The sequence below is a fragment of the Nuphar pumila genome, chromosome 6 (assembly GCF_984573655.1).
Source record: "Nuphar pumila chromosome 6, dmNupPumi1.hap1.1, whole genome shotgun sequence".
Classification (NCBI taxonomy): Eukaryota; Viridiplantae; Streptophyta; class Magnoliopsida; order Nymphaeales; family Nymphaeaceae; genus Nuphar; species Nuphar pumila.
In genome coordinates, this window is record NC_143254.1 from 92,598,374 (window position 1) to 92,614,464 (window position 16,091).

General features: G+C 42.3%; 1 protein-coding gene across 1 annotated transcript; it reads left to right on the forward strand.

The window, feature by feature from the left end:
* The first annotated feature begins 1,323 nt into the window (after positions 1–1,323).
* Positions 1,324–5,440, forward strand: LOC149835165 (protein DETOXIFICATION 33-like). Its single transcript, XM_090010432.1, has 8 exons — positions 1,324–1,657; positions 3,014–3,555; positions 3,648–3,734; positions 4,045–4,101; positions 4,221–4,459; positions 4,571–4,689; positions 4,781–4,867; positions 5,060–5,440. The coding sequence occupies exons 1-8, from the start codon at positions 1,394–1,396 to the stop codon at positions 5,129–5,131; spliced, it is 1,467 nt and encodes a 488-aa protein (XP_089866558.1). The 5' UTR covers positions 1,324–1,393; the 3' UTR covers positions 5,132–5,440.
* Positions 5,441–16,091: the final 10,651 nt, after the last annotated feature.

The following is a 16,091-nucleotide window of genomic DNA, read 5'->3' on the forward strand; positions in this document are numbered from 1 at the left end:
AGTCAAACGAGTCATGACAAACCAATCTTTGAAAATGTGTGTGCCACGGGGCCCCAAAGGGGTTTGGTTTAGTGGGATGGGGGTCTACGCCACAACCTAAGTGGTCTAGGTTCAAATCTTATGGGTGTCACCAGAAGCATGATGACTCTCTAAGGACAAGAGGTAAGCCCACCAAGTTTTATACTGTCAAGACATTGACGGTAAGTACGACAGGCAAAGCCAGTGCGGCTAGGTCCATGTTATTGAGGGCAGTTTGTTTGTGTAAACAAAAAAACAAAAACAAAAGCAAAAACAAAAACTAAAAAAAATAATAAGAAATGAAATTCTACTTTGTTGATCCCACTCAAGTCAAAATGGCACCAACAATTTCCCCCTCCTTTTTCTTAAATGGTTTGGATAATTAAACCATTAATTTCTAAACTGAACCTTTTGTGTTGACCATTAGATGATCAATGAAAAAAAGAGAAAACTAGCTACCAATTGCTCTCGCAGTACTATACTTTAACTACATATTTCAACTTAAATTTTGGAGTTAATTATCCTATAACCATGCGTCCTTTCATAGAAAAGTAATATTCCTACTGAAGTGGTACTATTTGCACTGGTTCCAAATTCCAATAACCTACCTTCTTGGTTTGGGGTGACCCGGGTTTGTTACCTGACATGGGTCGATCATGTTTTGAAACTCACAAGGGGTTTCCCTTGTCACAAGGTGGAAATTAGGTGTACTTATTAATTAGTGGACAAGGGGACCTCAAGGCCTGCTAACATGTGATTGGTGATGAGATGGAACATTGTAGGTGCATGGGAGACGTGTAGCACTGAGTTCCACTTAACCTTCTTTGGGGATGCCAAAAATGTCCTTACACAAATCAAACATAAGAGGGTTGGAAGGACACGAATTTCAAACAACTAGTGCCTCCAATCCTAAAGTGGGGGTAGCACCATAAAGCAGCACCAGCAAAAAAAAAGAATTGGTTGGTGAAGGAAGATCCTGATATTGTATTATTCCCAAAAAAAAGTAACCATCCCATGCACACATGTGGGAGAGATTGCAACATGATTTTTTTTGTGTGTATTTTTTGACAAACTTCAAAACTTAGGTGTGATTTTGATTATTGCCAAAAGAATAGGTGTTTTTTTTTCAAAATTCCGCGACAGTTTTCGACGTGTGAAACGGTCGTGTTGATGGCCAAAACCAAACATTGAGTTGCCCAACTTTGACTGCTCTCGTGTCCACGATTTGCTCTGCCTCTCTGACAATGATGGTGATAAGCAGCATCATATGAGGGAGAAAATAATATATAAGAAAGCTTCATGGTTGGTGGCAGTTCTCCTTCTATGCTCAACTCGTAAGGCTCTCTGCTAAGCCGCCTGCCGGGGTTTGGAGAATATGGTGGGTGCAATGGAGGTGAGCCATGGTGGTGAGGTTGGGGATGGAGCCGCACCTGCCGTGCTGAAATCAAGACCGTTGGATAGGGTGTGGGAGGAATCCAAGAAGCTGTGGTACATAGCAGGGCCGGCGATCCTGATGACGGTGTTCCAGTTCTCGGTGGGGCTTGTGACGGTGGCCTTCGTCGGCCATCTTGGGAAGGTGGAGCTTGCCGCCGTCACCATCGGCCAGAATGTCATTGAGGGATTAGCCTTTGGGCTTATGGTGAGAATTCGCTGGTGCAACTGCTCTCTCTCTCTCTCGTGCAACTGCTATATATATATATATATATATATATATATATATATATATATATATATATATATATATATATATATATATATATATATATATATATATATATATATATATATAGGTGGTTTGTCCATTTATTCTGTGAAGTTCTCATTTGTATTCTTGAATGAGTATTGGAAATAGCATATTTAACCGCAAGTGTTTTTCGAAAGTTTCACGAACACCATTTAACCCTTCTTGATGGGGAGCCTTTTGTACCATTCAAGCATATAGATTGTCCTTTTACTTCCATAATTTGGCTAAGGTCTTTGATCAATTTGGTATATTGTAGTAAGTTTGTTGCTCATTTGCTCTTTTCAACAATCCATGTTCCTTTCTCGCTTCTAATTTCATCACTTTTTATATGTATAGGGAAAATATGTGCAAGTGTGTGTGTTCTAGAACCCATATACATGAAATAAAATGTTCAAAATCCATTTTCTTATAATTCCTGAATTCTGTTGGCTCTGCAGAGATTCTCTTCTTCTATGGAATATGTCGGTGGGAAGAGAGTTTCTCTGTTTCTGAGATTTTATTTAGAAATCTAAATTCAAAATCTGACACAGGAAATCTAACATACGACCTAAACTTTCTTTTCCTGTTTTCTTATTTCTTGGTGAAAATTAGACTGGTTTCCACTTAAATCAAGTTGAGAGTTGCATAGCCGAGAATCGTGGTTTCGTAAAGTTGATGATCTCTGGTTATGGTATCAATTTGCTTTAAACACCAATTTTAAATATATAATTGTGATACGTATTCCAAATAATCTATTCATGCTGCAATAACTAATAGATGAACGTGTAGATAAAAGATGATCATCACACTGGGTTCATAAACATCTTTTTACTATAAGATGTTTATGAACCCAGTAGATGGTACTTGGTATTTCTTAGCACGGTTTTTTCTTTAGCCTTTGGTGAAAAAAATGAGGGGTTTCATTTGTTATGCATAAACTTTGTGAAGAAAACTCTCAATGTTCCTCCTGTCAGATTTGCTCCCTTAGGTGCTGATTTTTCTCAGAAAGATAAAAGTACCAATTGGTGCAACCTTTTAATGCTGTGCTGAAATCTTGTTTACATTGATAGATGACAGTGACATTCTCAGTCTGTGCCTAGCAAGTAAAAATAGACAGAAACAGGAGAACACACAGATTTCTCTGTTGTCTTCTGTTACTGATGGGCATAATTGCATTGCTTTGATGTACATAAGCTTGATACGATTTTTTGGTTCTTCTACCTGATATTTTTTATACTTATGTTAAATATCTCTGTCTTTGTTTATGTACAGCTTGGAATGGGCAGCGCACTCGAGACTCTTTGCGGACAAGCTTTTGGAGCTGGGCAGATGGATATGCTCGGAATCTATATGCAAAGATCATGGGTTATAACGCTAATAACTGCATTGATTATCTCACCGTTATACATTTTCACATCACCAATTCTTAAAGCCCTTCATCAATCTCATGACATAGCTGAGATGGCTGGCAAATACACTATCTGGGTCATTCCTCAACTGTTTGCATATGCTGTGAACTTCCCTATGCAGAAATTTTACCAGTCTCAGAGCAGAGTGATGATCATCACTGTGATTGCTGGGGGTGGTTTGGGCTTGCATGCTTTGTTGACCTGGATTTTTGTGTCAAAACTTCATTATGGGTTGGTTGGAGCAGCAAATGTAGGTAATGTTACATGGTGGATGATAAATTTGGCTCAGATGCTCTATCTAATGTCTGGTAAATTCCCTGATTCGTGGACCGGGTTTTCTTGGGCTGCATTTCACTCTTTGGGTTCTTTTATAAAGCTGTCACTGGCATCAGCCATAATGTTATGGTTAGTCCCCAGATCAAAATTTACTGAAACTTTTGTTAGGCTTTAATTTTTAGGATTGCTTCGTTTCTTATGTCTGAACTTTCTTGTGGCAGCTTGGAACTTTGGTATTTTACCGCAGTTCTGATTTTGGTTGGTTTGTTAAAGAACCCGGAACTTGCAATCGATTCCATTTCTATTTGGTGAGCAGTTTGTCCGTATCAACATAAATAATGTTTCTTCTACCATTGTCATGTCCTTTTTTATCTCCATATACTGGATCAGCCTCTGCTTCCTGGTTTGCATGACAGTTTGATTGATCTGCAAAGCCAGGAAAAGCGGGGTTCAGTTTCTGATTGTGTCTTCATTTATTGCTATTTAATTAGATTTCTGGGATGCTTCCATTTTTTCTATTTATGCTCTCTCCTTGTGCATTATTGCAAATTGAAGTTATTAATGGTCTTAGGACAATTCTATGCGTATTCTAATTTCTCAGTTATTAAAATATGGCAGCATGAACTTGGAGATGTGGACATTGACAGTAGCTTTGGGGTTCAATGCAGCTGTCAGGTCGATTCAATTTTTATGTCTTTAATACTTTTTTCCCATTTAGTTGCTCATAACAATCATCAAGATGTGTTTTCTAGCTTCCATTTCTAACAATCTAATGTTCTTTTGTGTTTGTGCAGTGTGAGGGTCTCCAATGAGCTTGGTGCATTGCATCCCAAAGCTGCTAAGTTTTCTGTAACAGTAGCTACTGCAACATCTCTATCTGTTGGAATTATCTTTATGATTACAGTTTTCATCACAAAGAATATGTTCCCTAAAGTGTTCACCACACAGTCTGATGTCATAAAAGAGGCATCCAAGCTCGCAAACCTCCTTTCTATAACAATGCTTCTCAATAGCGTCCAACCTGTTCTTTCAGGTATCTTTCTTTAGATCCCATTGAAAATGGGCAGTAGAGATTCTCATCGTATTAGTATTTATTTGATGTGATGCTCTCAGTTAATGACTAGTGCTTCTTTTGAGCATGAAGGTGTAGCTGTCGGTGCAGGATGGCAGGCCCTAGTTGCATATATAAATATAGGGTGCTATTATATCTTCGGATTGCCTATTGGTGCCTTACTAGGTTTCAAGTTCAAGTTTGGTGCAGTGGTACGAACAAAGCATAGAAAACAAGCTAAATCATTTATGTCATCTAAATCTGTGGGAATAACACACTGTTCTTCTTGCCATCATTTTGTAGGGTATCTGGTCTGGAGTGCTAGCAGGAATTCTGTTGCAGACAGTAATTCTGGCAATAATCACTATTCGTACTAACTGGCAGAAAGAGGTATGGTTTCACCCTAGCCCCACATTGATCTTTTCATCATTTTATTAAAGAGATTGTAGGACTTCCACTCATGCTTATCTAAGTTCATTAGCATTACACACACACACATGCCTGCTGCTAACTGATATACATAAAACCATTCGCAATTTTGAAGCGAGGAATGAATTGGTTATTTTGGATGACTTGATGCAGGCATTGCTAGCTGAAGAGCGCATTAAAGCATGGGGAGGGATGCCCCAGCCTCAAGGAGAAACTGCAACATGAATATGAACATGCGAGCATAGACGCTATGGCTGCAACATGTGTAAATTACAGAATGCAAGAAAAGAAATCATGGTGGAGAAATTTTTTGACTTTCTACTGACTTTGTCCTCAGATTTTCTGCCATGGGGACAAATTCAAATACATTATTAGCATTCAATACTTCTTGATTCTTTAACGAGACATCAAAGTTAAGGTAGTGTAAGAAAAGGGAAGAAATTAAGTGTTCTGGAAATAAGTTACACATATTTTGCTACCGAGAATGTAAGCCATTTGATTCCCATTAAATGTTTATATTACCTCCAATACAAATCGGGGTGATTCATCGATTTGCTTGTCTTTGTTTTACTAAGCAAGTAATAATTAATCTGCCTATCATCAAACCATTTGATTCCCATTAAAAGTATCTGCTTTGGATAAATGTGGTGGTATGTCTGTACTATCATAACACGACCCTTACACATTTTGTCAGGCTTCTTTTTTCTTTGCCCATCTTTGTGAAAACCTCTCCAAGACAAATGCATGTGGCTCATATTCGGAAAGCCACCTCACTTGTTGGCAAGCTTGATGCAAAAATCTCATGTCCTCTTGCCCATAGAGAATGCATTTAGCTTCGGCCTCACAACCAAGGGCATGCACATGTGAGTTTGGAACCGGTGACATCTCTTCAGCTTGGTGGTGTACATGAGTTGCACCTACCATGGTGCCACCCAATCAAAGGAAATTATATGATTGCTAATAAAACATATAATCTCTTGGCCGGCATTGTTTTTTTTCTTTGGAGGGAGAAGTAAACTTGAGTTTATTAAAGCAATATAAAGAAAAAGCTTAGGACGATGAGGTATCGTCCCCCAACTTTACAAGAAGAGCAGGGCAGGCAGCGAAGACCGTCTCACGTCAGATAGAATAAGAACAAGCAGTGAAGAAGCAAAGCAAGCTTAGCCCGGCCCTCGAAGGTCGTCGCATTATGCTCCCGCCAAACTGCCCGCTAAGCCGTGAACAACCAACACCTCTAAACATAATACCACATACTTCTTGTTCCGGACCGCCATGTTTTTCACCTTTTTGCTCTGATGTGTATACCTCTTTGGCACTCTAGAGTGCCCCACAAGGCCTTACGGCCTAAGCACCCCGTGTATTCGGACCCTCTCTTCCCCTCTTGATGTACTTTGCTTTCAAGTATCTATAAAGAAGCTTTTTGCATCTCTCTCTCTCTTTGTGCTTGTGCATACGCGTACTCTTGCTTCCGCTCGTGCGCGTGTGTTGTGCGTTGCTTGTGCGCTTAAAAGGCCTGCCTTCGGTGTGTGTGATTGCCCGAAGCTATGTCACGGGGGCCTTCGCTTCCCAGCCCGTGACAAGTTGGTATCAAAGCCTTGTCGACATTGAGAGTGACAATGGCGCCAAAGAAGATTGCCATGACTCCTTCAAGCAGTATGGTTCCTGCTGAAGAGGACTTCATGGTCGATGATCGGGTGTCAAGCCATCTCGCGCGATGTGGCGGAGCTGACTGGGTCAGTGACCAACATGGAGAAGTTGGTTAATGGAACTTGTGTCGCTTTTAGAGATCAAGACAACAGTAGAGGGAGTGGAAGACTCAGTGGAAAGTCTTGCCACTAAACTTAACTACTCGTTGGAGGACTTTTCCACCAGATTTGATGATTTGTTGGGTCGGTTCAACATCATGGCTGCTAAATTGGATGTTTTTCGACGAAAGAATGAACAGTTAGAGCGGCAGTTGAGAACTGCTCCGGCTGGCGGTGTTGCGACATATGTGGATAGACCACGTTACAGGCTACCTGAGCCCGCAAAGTATAAAGGCACGCAGGACTCAAAGGATCTCGAGAATTTTATCTACGAGATGGACCAATTTCTAGAAGCTGCGAGGATAGAGGAGGACGCAGATAGGCTGCGCACCACAACAATGTACTTTGTGGATGAAACGACCCTTTGGTGGAGACGTCGCTTATGTGATGTTCGACGGGGATTGGTTGCTATAGTCTCATGGGAAGACCTCCAGAAGGAAATGCGAGACTACTTTCTACCTAAAAATCAAGAGAAAATGACCCACAAAAGGTTATTGGCATTGAAACAGACATGGTCAGTACATGACTATGTCAAAACATTCTTTTCGATAATGTTGGAAGTGGAGAGAATGGATGATGAGGATCAGTTGTTTTACTTTGGCAACGGGTTGCAAGGATGGGCAAACCAAGAACTCATTCGGCATGACCCCGCAACACTAGCTGAGGCGCTTGCGGTTGCAGAGAAACTCGCTGAGCTGGATAGGAATGACCCTGCATTTCAAGGCAGACAGCAGGGAAATGATCGCAACAATCGAAGGAACGACCAAAGACAAAATGCTGGTCGGGGAAACTAGCAGAATCATGGCCGTCAAGATGGCCAAAATAATAATCAGAATTGGAATAACTTTCAAAGTGGTAATTATCGTCGCCGTGACTGCCGCATCTGCCATGGGGATCATTGACAGGATACATGTCCCAATAGAAACCGCGGTCAGAGGAATGGAGATAACCGCGCACCCCGAGTTGCGAATGTTGTTCAGGGTGAGGAAGATGATCAACTTGCAGAGGTGCCAACAGTTGGCGCAATGCAGATGATGAATGCAGTAAAGGTCATAACCAATGTGGAACCGACGATATGCAAAAAATTGATGTATTTAGAACTTTTGCTTAACGAAAGACTTACCAAGGCATTGGTAGACACGGGTGCCACACACAACTTTATCTCGCGTGAAGAAGCAGAACGGTTGGGATTACAATGGGAACAAAAAGAGAGCCACATGAAAGCGGTTAATTCAGAGGCTAAAGCCATCTATGGCGTTGCTCGAGATGTACCAGTGCGGATCCACAACTGGTCAGGAAGGATCGCGTTATCACTCGCACCCATGGATGATTTTAAAGTCATCCTCAGGATGAAATTCTTGAGAAGCAACAGGGCAGTGCCGATGCCCACCTCAACGTTGTCAGCTTTGAGAGTGAGAGTCAGCCCTGCATGGTTATTGCGATGACAGGGAAGCCTTGTGAGCGTTTGGTATCTGCGCTCCAGTTGAAGAGAGGCATGAAAAGTGGTGACGAGACTTTTCTTGTCACAATCCGTGCTACAGATGAGGTAGAAAAAGTCGCGGATGTCCCAGAGGCCTTAGCGCCAGTAGTGAAGGAGTTCGGTGATGTTATGACTGCCGAGATGCCGAAGAAGATACCTCCGAGGCGTGAGGTAGATCATCAGATTGGATTAATACCGGGTGCACGGCCACTCACAATGGCTCCTTATCTTATGGCAATTCCTGAGCTGCAGGAATTACACAGACAATTGGATGGTATGCTCAAAGCAGGAATCATCCAACCGTCAAAAGCTCCCTTTGGAGCGCCCGTGCTCTTTCAAACAAAGCACGATGGGTCAAAGCGGTTGTGCGTCGACTATAAGGCACTGAACAAAATGACGGTGAAAAACAAGTACACGCTTCCTTTGATCGCAGACTTGTTTGATCAACTTGGAAAGGCAAAGGTCTTCTCTAAGTTGGATTTGAGATCGGGCTACTGGCAAGTGAGAGTTGCAGAAGGGGATGAGACAAAGACTACTTGTGTAACGCGATATAGGGCGTTCGAATTCCTTGTCATGCCATTTGGCTTGACGAACGCGCCCACTACCTTTTCGACCCTAATGAATAAGATCTTCTACCCGCACCTCGACAAGTTTGTCGTCGTGTATTTGGATGACATAGTGGTGTATAGCGACTCGATGGAGCAGCATGTTCAGCACCTTCAGATTGTGTTTCAAACTTTGAAGGACCAAAAATTGTATGTCAAGCGAAAGAAGTGCCTATTCGGCCAGAAGGAAGTCCATTTTCTGGGGCATATTGTGGGAGAAGGCACTCTCAAAATGTACCACAAGAAGATTGAAGCTATTCAAGCATGGGAGCTGCCCTCTAAAGTTTCTGAGTTGCGCTCTTTCTTGGGGCTTGCAGATTATTACCGACGCTTCATCAAGGGATACTCACAGATTGCGACTGCGCTCACAGATCTGTTGAAAAAAGACAAACCATGGCTATGGTCTGATGTCTGCCAGAAGGCTTTTGATGGGTTAAAACATGCCTTGACAGAGGATCCAGTGCTGAAGTTGCCTGACTGTCGGCAACCCTTTGAAGTGCACACCGATGCGTCTGACTTTGCTATTGGTGGGGTGTTGCTCCAAGAAGGACATCCCATCGTATTTGAAAGAAGGAAGTTGAACGACGCTGAACGTCGATACACGGTGCACGAGCACGAGATGTTGGCGGTCGTGCATTGTCTCCGCACATGGAGACACTATCTTTTAGGATCACAATTCGTTGTGCGCATTGACAATGTTGCGACAAACTACTTCCAAACTCAGAAGAAGCTGAGTCCAAGGCAAGCACGTTGGCAGAATTTCTTGGCAGAATTTGATATGGTCCTTGAGTATAAACCAGGCAGGACCAATGTTGTGGCTGACGCCTTGAGTCGAAAGGCGGAACTTGCAGCTTTGCTCACCTGGGATGACAGTGTGAGCCAACCGACGAGCAATCTTCTTGAACAAGTGCGCGAAGCTTCAAAAAGTGACCTAATAGCTCAACAATTGATCATATTGGTGAAGGAAGGAAAGACGCGAAGATTCTGGCTAGAGAATGGTTTGCTCTGTGCCGCGGGCGATCGTCTATATATTCCGCGACAAGATACCTTGAGGAGGCGCTTGATGCACGAGTGCCATGATACTACTTGGGCGGGTCACCCAGAACAACAGAGGACCTTGGCATTGTCGGAACATGCATTCTACTGGCCGCAGATGCGCGATGACGTAGATGCCTATGTGCGGACTTGCTTGATTTGCCAACAAGACAAGTCCATCAATTAGAGACCCGGTGGACTACTGGAGCCCCTACCTGTGCCTAGTCGCCTGTGGGAGTGCATAACCATGGACTTCATTGTAAGCTTGCCGAAAGCACAAGGTTGCAGTTCGATTTATGTGGTTGTGGATAGGTTCTCAAAGTATGCTATCTTCGTGCCTGCCCCTGCCACCTGCTCAGCCGCAGATACTGCAAAGTTATTCGTGCAGAACGTAATCAAGCATTGGAGAATTCCAGAGAGCATCGTCAATGATCGTGATGCACGCTTCACTGACAAGTTTTGGCGAGAAGTGTTTCGCTTAATGGGGACGAACTTGCATTTCAGCACAAGTTTTCACCTCCAAACTGACGGACAAACAGAGAGAATAAACAGCATGCTGGAGGAATACCTGTGGCACTTTGTCAGTGCCAATCAAAGGGATTGGGTTGATTTACTTGATGCAGCTCAATTCTGATACAACCTTCAAAAGAGCGAGTCATTCGGCCATAGTCCATTTGAAGTCGCAACTGGACAACAGCCGCAGACTCCGCACTCCCTTGCTGCGCGAGGACGTGGAAAAGCACCTTATGCATACCAGTTTGTCAGGAACTGGCAAGATCAGACAGAGTTGGCGAAGGCATATCTAAACAAGGCAACCAAGCACATGAAGAAATGGGCAGATGAGAAGCGTCGCCCAACAAAATTTCGAGTTGGAGACAAAGTGTTGGTCAAGCTCTTTCCTGACCGCACAACCATCTTTCGGGGCCACCAGCGAGGCCTTATTCGCAAGTATGATGGCCCCTTTCACTATTATCAAACGTGTGGGAAACTTGGCGTACCGGCTGGACTTGCCAGCAAACTTTCAAGTGCACCCGGTATTCCATATATACAACCTGAAGCCATTCCACGAAGATGAAGGAGATCCTCAACGGAGCATGCCTCAACGTGCTCCGATCCCACAACGAGCTCCTTCAACAGTTAGTGTACCAGGCAGAGATCCAGATATCATCCTCAACCATTCCAACAACTATCTAGGGGAAGTCAAAAAGTACTTAGTGCAGTGGAAAGGATTGCCAGAATGTGAAGCCACCTGGGAGAAAGCCAACAACATGTTTCAGCATCGACAACTTGTAGAAGGCTACCATGAACAATTGGCGTCGAGGACGGCGCCAACTTAGGCGGGCGAGCGTGTTCCGGACCGCCATGTTTTTCACCTTTTTGCTCTGATGTGTATACTTCTTTGGCACTCTAGAGTGCCCCACAAGGCCTTACAGCCTAAGCACTCCGTGTATTCGGACCCTCTCATCCCCTCTTGATGTACTTTGCTTTCAAGTATCTATAAAGAAGCTTTTTGCATTTTTCTCGTTTTGTGCTTTTGCATACGCGTACTCTTGCTTCCGCTCATGCGCGTGTGTTGTGCGTTGCTTGTGCGCTTAAAAGGCCTGCCTTCGGTGTGTGTGATTGCCCGAAGCTACGTCACGGGGGCCTTCGCTTCCCAGTCCGTGACACTTCTTTTAGGCCTTGTTAACTACTAGCTGCTGCTGGGTCTAAGTGATATTAGAGATGAGTTTGTTAAATGCCTTTTAAGTTTTTACCTGAGTGGCTGAAACGGCGGAAAAGATCCTGTGATTGGGTACTTGTAGGGTTGTCGATGGGTCGGGTCAGGGTTGACCCGGACCCTCCTATATAAGTATTAACCAGGTTTGGGTTTTATCGGGTCATGAAAATAGAATCTCATAACCGGACTTGCATATTTTAAAATTTTATTTTCATTAAAAATACATATAAAATACTCAGGTTGGGTCAGGTACCCAACAAAAAAACCAAGTCCGATCGAATACCTAGCAAAAATCATGACTTAAACCCAGCCTGCATATTTCTCGGGTCGACCCAAAAATTATTCGGGTCAGTACTTTCTTTGCCCATACCTAGAAAATCGGGTTCAGGTCAGGCTGGGCACCCAGTACAAAGTGGACCCGTTGACAACCCTAGGTACTTGTGGCACACAACAACAACAAACAACAACAACTATGCCTTCATCCCAAAACAATTGGGGTCGGCGATATGAACCAACAAAGAAAATCATTCTGGGTCTTCCACATGAATCCTTCTCCTCCATTCATTTCTATCCAATGCCATGTCCTTGGTGAGGTTCAAAGCATTCATATCCTTTCCTATCACCTCCATCCATGTCTTCCTAGGCCTACCCCGACCTCTTTTAACTAATATATTTTCCCATTTCTCCATCCTTCTAACTGGAGCATCATTAGGCCTTCGTCGAAGATGTCCAAACCACCGTAAACGATTCTCTCTCATCTTATTTTCAATGGGTGCAACGCCTACCTTCTTACGTATCTCCTCGTTCCAAATCTTATCTTTTATTGTATTTCCACACATCCATCTCAGCATACGCATCTCAACTACACTCATTTTTTGAATATGATGTCTCTTGGCAGCCCAACATTCTGTACCATATAGTAAAGCAGGCCTAATAGTCGTCCTATAAAACTTTCCCTTCAACCGCAATGGCATTCTACAATCGCACAACACTCTAGTTGCACTCTTCCATTTCATCCACCCAACCTTTATCCTATGATTTACATCTCCATCAATTTCTCCATACTTTTGAATGATAGATCCCAAATATTTGAAAGAATCATCCACCGGTATTTCTTGCTCACCAAGCTTCAATACGCTCTCATCTCTATTTCATTGCTTACTAAATCGACATTCCATGTATTTTGTCTTACTCTTACTCAACTTAAAACCTCTTGCTTCCAATGTCTGTCTCCATAATTCTAACTTAGCATTAACCCCAGCTCTAGACTCATCAATCAAAACAATATCATCAGTAAACAACATACACCATGGCACATTTTCTTGAATTGATCTCGTAAGTTCATCCATCACTATAGCAAATAGGAAAGGGCTTAAAGCAGATCCTTGATGTAACCCAACCGTTATAGGAAAATTGGTTGTCACCCCTCCACAAGTGCGGACATTGGTTACTACTCCTTCATACATATCTTTAATTATACTAATGTACTTGAGAGAAACACCTTTCTTCATCATTGTCCACCAGAGAACGTCCCTAGGTACTCTATCGTAAGCCTTCTCCAAATCAATAAAACCATATGCAAATCTTTGTTCCTCTCTCTATTTCTCTCAATAAGTTGTCTAAGAAGATGTATAGCTTCCATAGTAGATCTTCCAGGCATAAAACCAAATTGATTCTCCGATATCATGACAACCTTCCTCAACCTAGACTCAATCACCCTCTCCCAAAGTTTCATAGTATGACTCATGAGTTTTATACCACAATAGTTTATGCAATCTTGTATATCACCCTTATTCTTATATAGAGGCACCAAAGTACTCTTCCTCCACTCATTAGGCATCTTATTTGTCAGCCAAATCTTGTTAAAAAGATTTGTCAACCATTCTAAACCTTTCTCTCCCAAGCATTTCCAAGCCTCGATAGGTATACCATCTGGGCCAACTGCCCTTCTTGATTTTATTTTCTTCAAAGCCTCTGCAATTTCTTTCTTTTGAATCTTGCGCATGAAGTCACGATTCATCTCATGAAAAGGAATGGAAAAGTCTCCAAGATCCTCAGCATGACTTTCATTAAATAGCTTATCAAAATAATCTTTCCATCTCTCCTTAATCTCCTCATCTTTGACTAAAAACCCTTTGTGTTTCATCTTTGATACATCTAACCATACCCAGATCCCTCGATTTTCTATCTCTCATTTTTGCAATCCTATAAATATCCTTCTCACCCTCTTTGGTATCCAACTTGTCATAAACCTCCTTATATACCTTATCCCTCGCGTTCCGAACTACTTTTTTAGCTTCCTTCTTTGCTATCATATACTTCTCCAAATTCTCATTATCACGACTTTTACTTAGATTTCTATAACACTCTCTTTTAACCTTAATAGCTAATTTGACATCCTCGTTCCACCACGATGTATCCTTACCTAGCAGTGCACTGCCTTTAGACTCACCCAATACCTCCTTAGCCACTTTTCTCATGCCACCCGCTATCTTATTCCACATAGATTCTGAATCCTCCTCGAGACACCAATCAACTTCCTTAACTACCCGCTCTATAAACATTCCTTGTTTAGCTCCTTTCAGTGCCCACCACTTAATTCTAGGATCTATCCTATGTCTATCCATTTTGCGGCATTGTCTAATTCTAAGATCTAAAATTAAGACTCTATGTTGTGTAGCTACACTTTCTCCCGGTATAACCTTACAATCGATGCAACAACCCTTATCACTCTTTCTAAGTAGGAAAAAATCTATCTGACTCGTATTAACCCCACTTTTAAATGTTACTAGGTGACACTCCCTCTTCTTAAACCAAGTGTATGCTAAGATCATATCATAGGACAAACCAAAATCTAAAATCCTTTCTCCACTATCGTTTCTTTCTCCTATACTATAGCCTCCATGGATACTCTCAAATCCATCTCTACTAATGCTTACATGCCCATTAAGGTCACCGCCGATGAAAAGCCTTTCTCCATAAGATATCTCTTGTACTACTCCATCTAAATCTTCCCAAAATTGACGCTTAGTGGAATCATCTAAACCTACTTGAGGTGCATAAACACTAATGATATTAATAATATTCGTACCTAATACTAATTTAATAAGTAAAATCCTATCACCCTTCCTACGGACCTCAACTACATTATCTATAAACTCACGACTCATAACAATCCCTACTCCATTCCTATTCTTATTTATTCTTGTATACCAAATCTTATATCCCTAAGGTTCTATCACTTTTGCTTTCTCACCTACCCATTTGGTCTCTTGTAGACATAAAATATCAATCTTTCTCCTACACATAACATCTACTAACTCTACCAACTTACCACTTAAAGACCCTATGTTCCAAGTGGCTAACTTAATTTTATGGTCTTGGACTAACTTCTTTACCCCCACCCGTCCAACAAAGTGAGGGAACCCTTGCCTATTTGACACCACACCCGAGCGCCGGTGTGACGCGTCGCTTCCGGGCGACGACCTAGCAACCCTTGCCCATTTATCACTGCCTCCAGGCCTATAGAGTACAACGCGTCGCTCAGTAGGGAACGCCCCAACGAAATTCTTATATTGGTTCATATTCATAGGGTATGATTAAGTTTTTATGTTGGCTGTCACAGGCCTACCGCAACCCTCCTCCTTTATCCGGGCTTGGGACCGGCAGTGTATAACTAAACAATTATACATAGGCGGAGTTTACTTGTGGCACACAAAACACAAAAAATCACTGTGTGTGTTTTGTTGTATTTTACATAGAAAACTGCTGCATGCGTAGCGTAGTGAGCTTATGTGTTTGTACTTTACACAGAAGATCACTACGCATTATAGCGATTTTTTGTGTTTTGTGTGATCCGATTATTTTGTTAAGTACTCGAGCCCGATCACCTAACCACACATTGTAAAACAGGAACCGATGTCATTCTTAATATATTTGGTTCATGCAATTGGTAGTCAATGTTTTTATTTCTATGAAGGATTGGAAAACCAACTTTGCGAAGAAACCTAGTTGCTTTCTTCGTGGTGTAAACCCATGACCCATCCCTTGCGCCCTTAGTGAGTCGCCCGCTTTTGGCTGAGTAAGGGCTTATCCTTCGCCATTCGCCATTCGCCATTCGCCATTCGCCATTCGCCATCATTAATGCAAGGCCTGACTAACCGTCTAGTGGCCAAGGCTCCCTCCACTTCACCAAATCCCTTAGGACTGTGGAATCGCTCCCTGTTTCTACTAAAGATAGAGGAAATAAAATTCTTTGGTAAAAATTCTAAAACGTGGATCCGTTTCGTTCCATGTAGCCACGAAGTAAAACTCTTATTCCAAGGAATGGGTTTTCATATACGAACCAAACACCCTAATAATCTTAATAAAATGACTAAACTACCCTAAGCATGTTTTTCTAACGCGGCCAAAATTTTCAGAAATTACAGTTAGCTCTCTCTCTCTCCCTGTAGTCTCTCCCCAAAAAGATGGTCATTGCCATCTCCGCACGCTGCCCATATACCCTAATTTCCTCTCATTCCCCTTCCCAAACTCCCTTCCT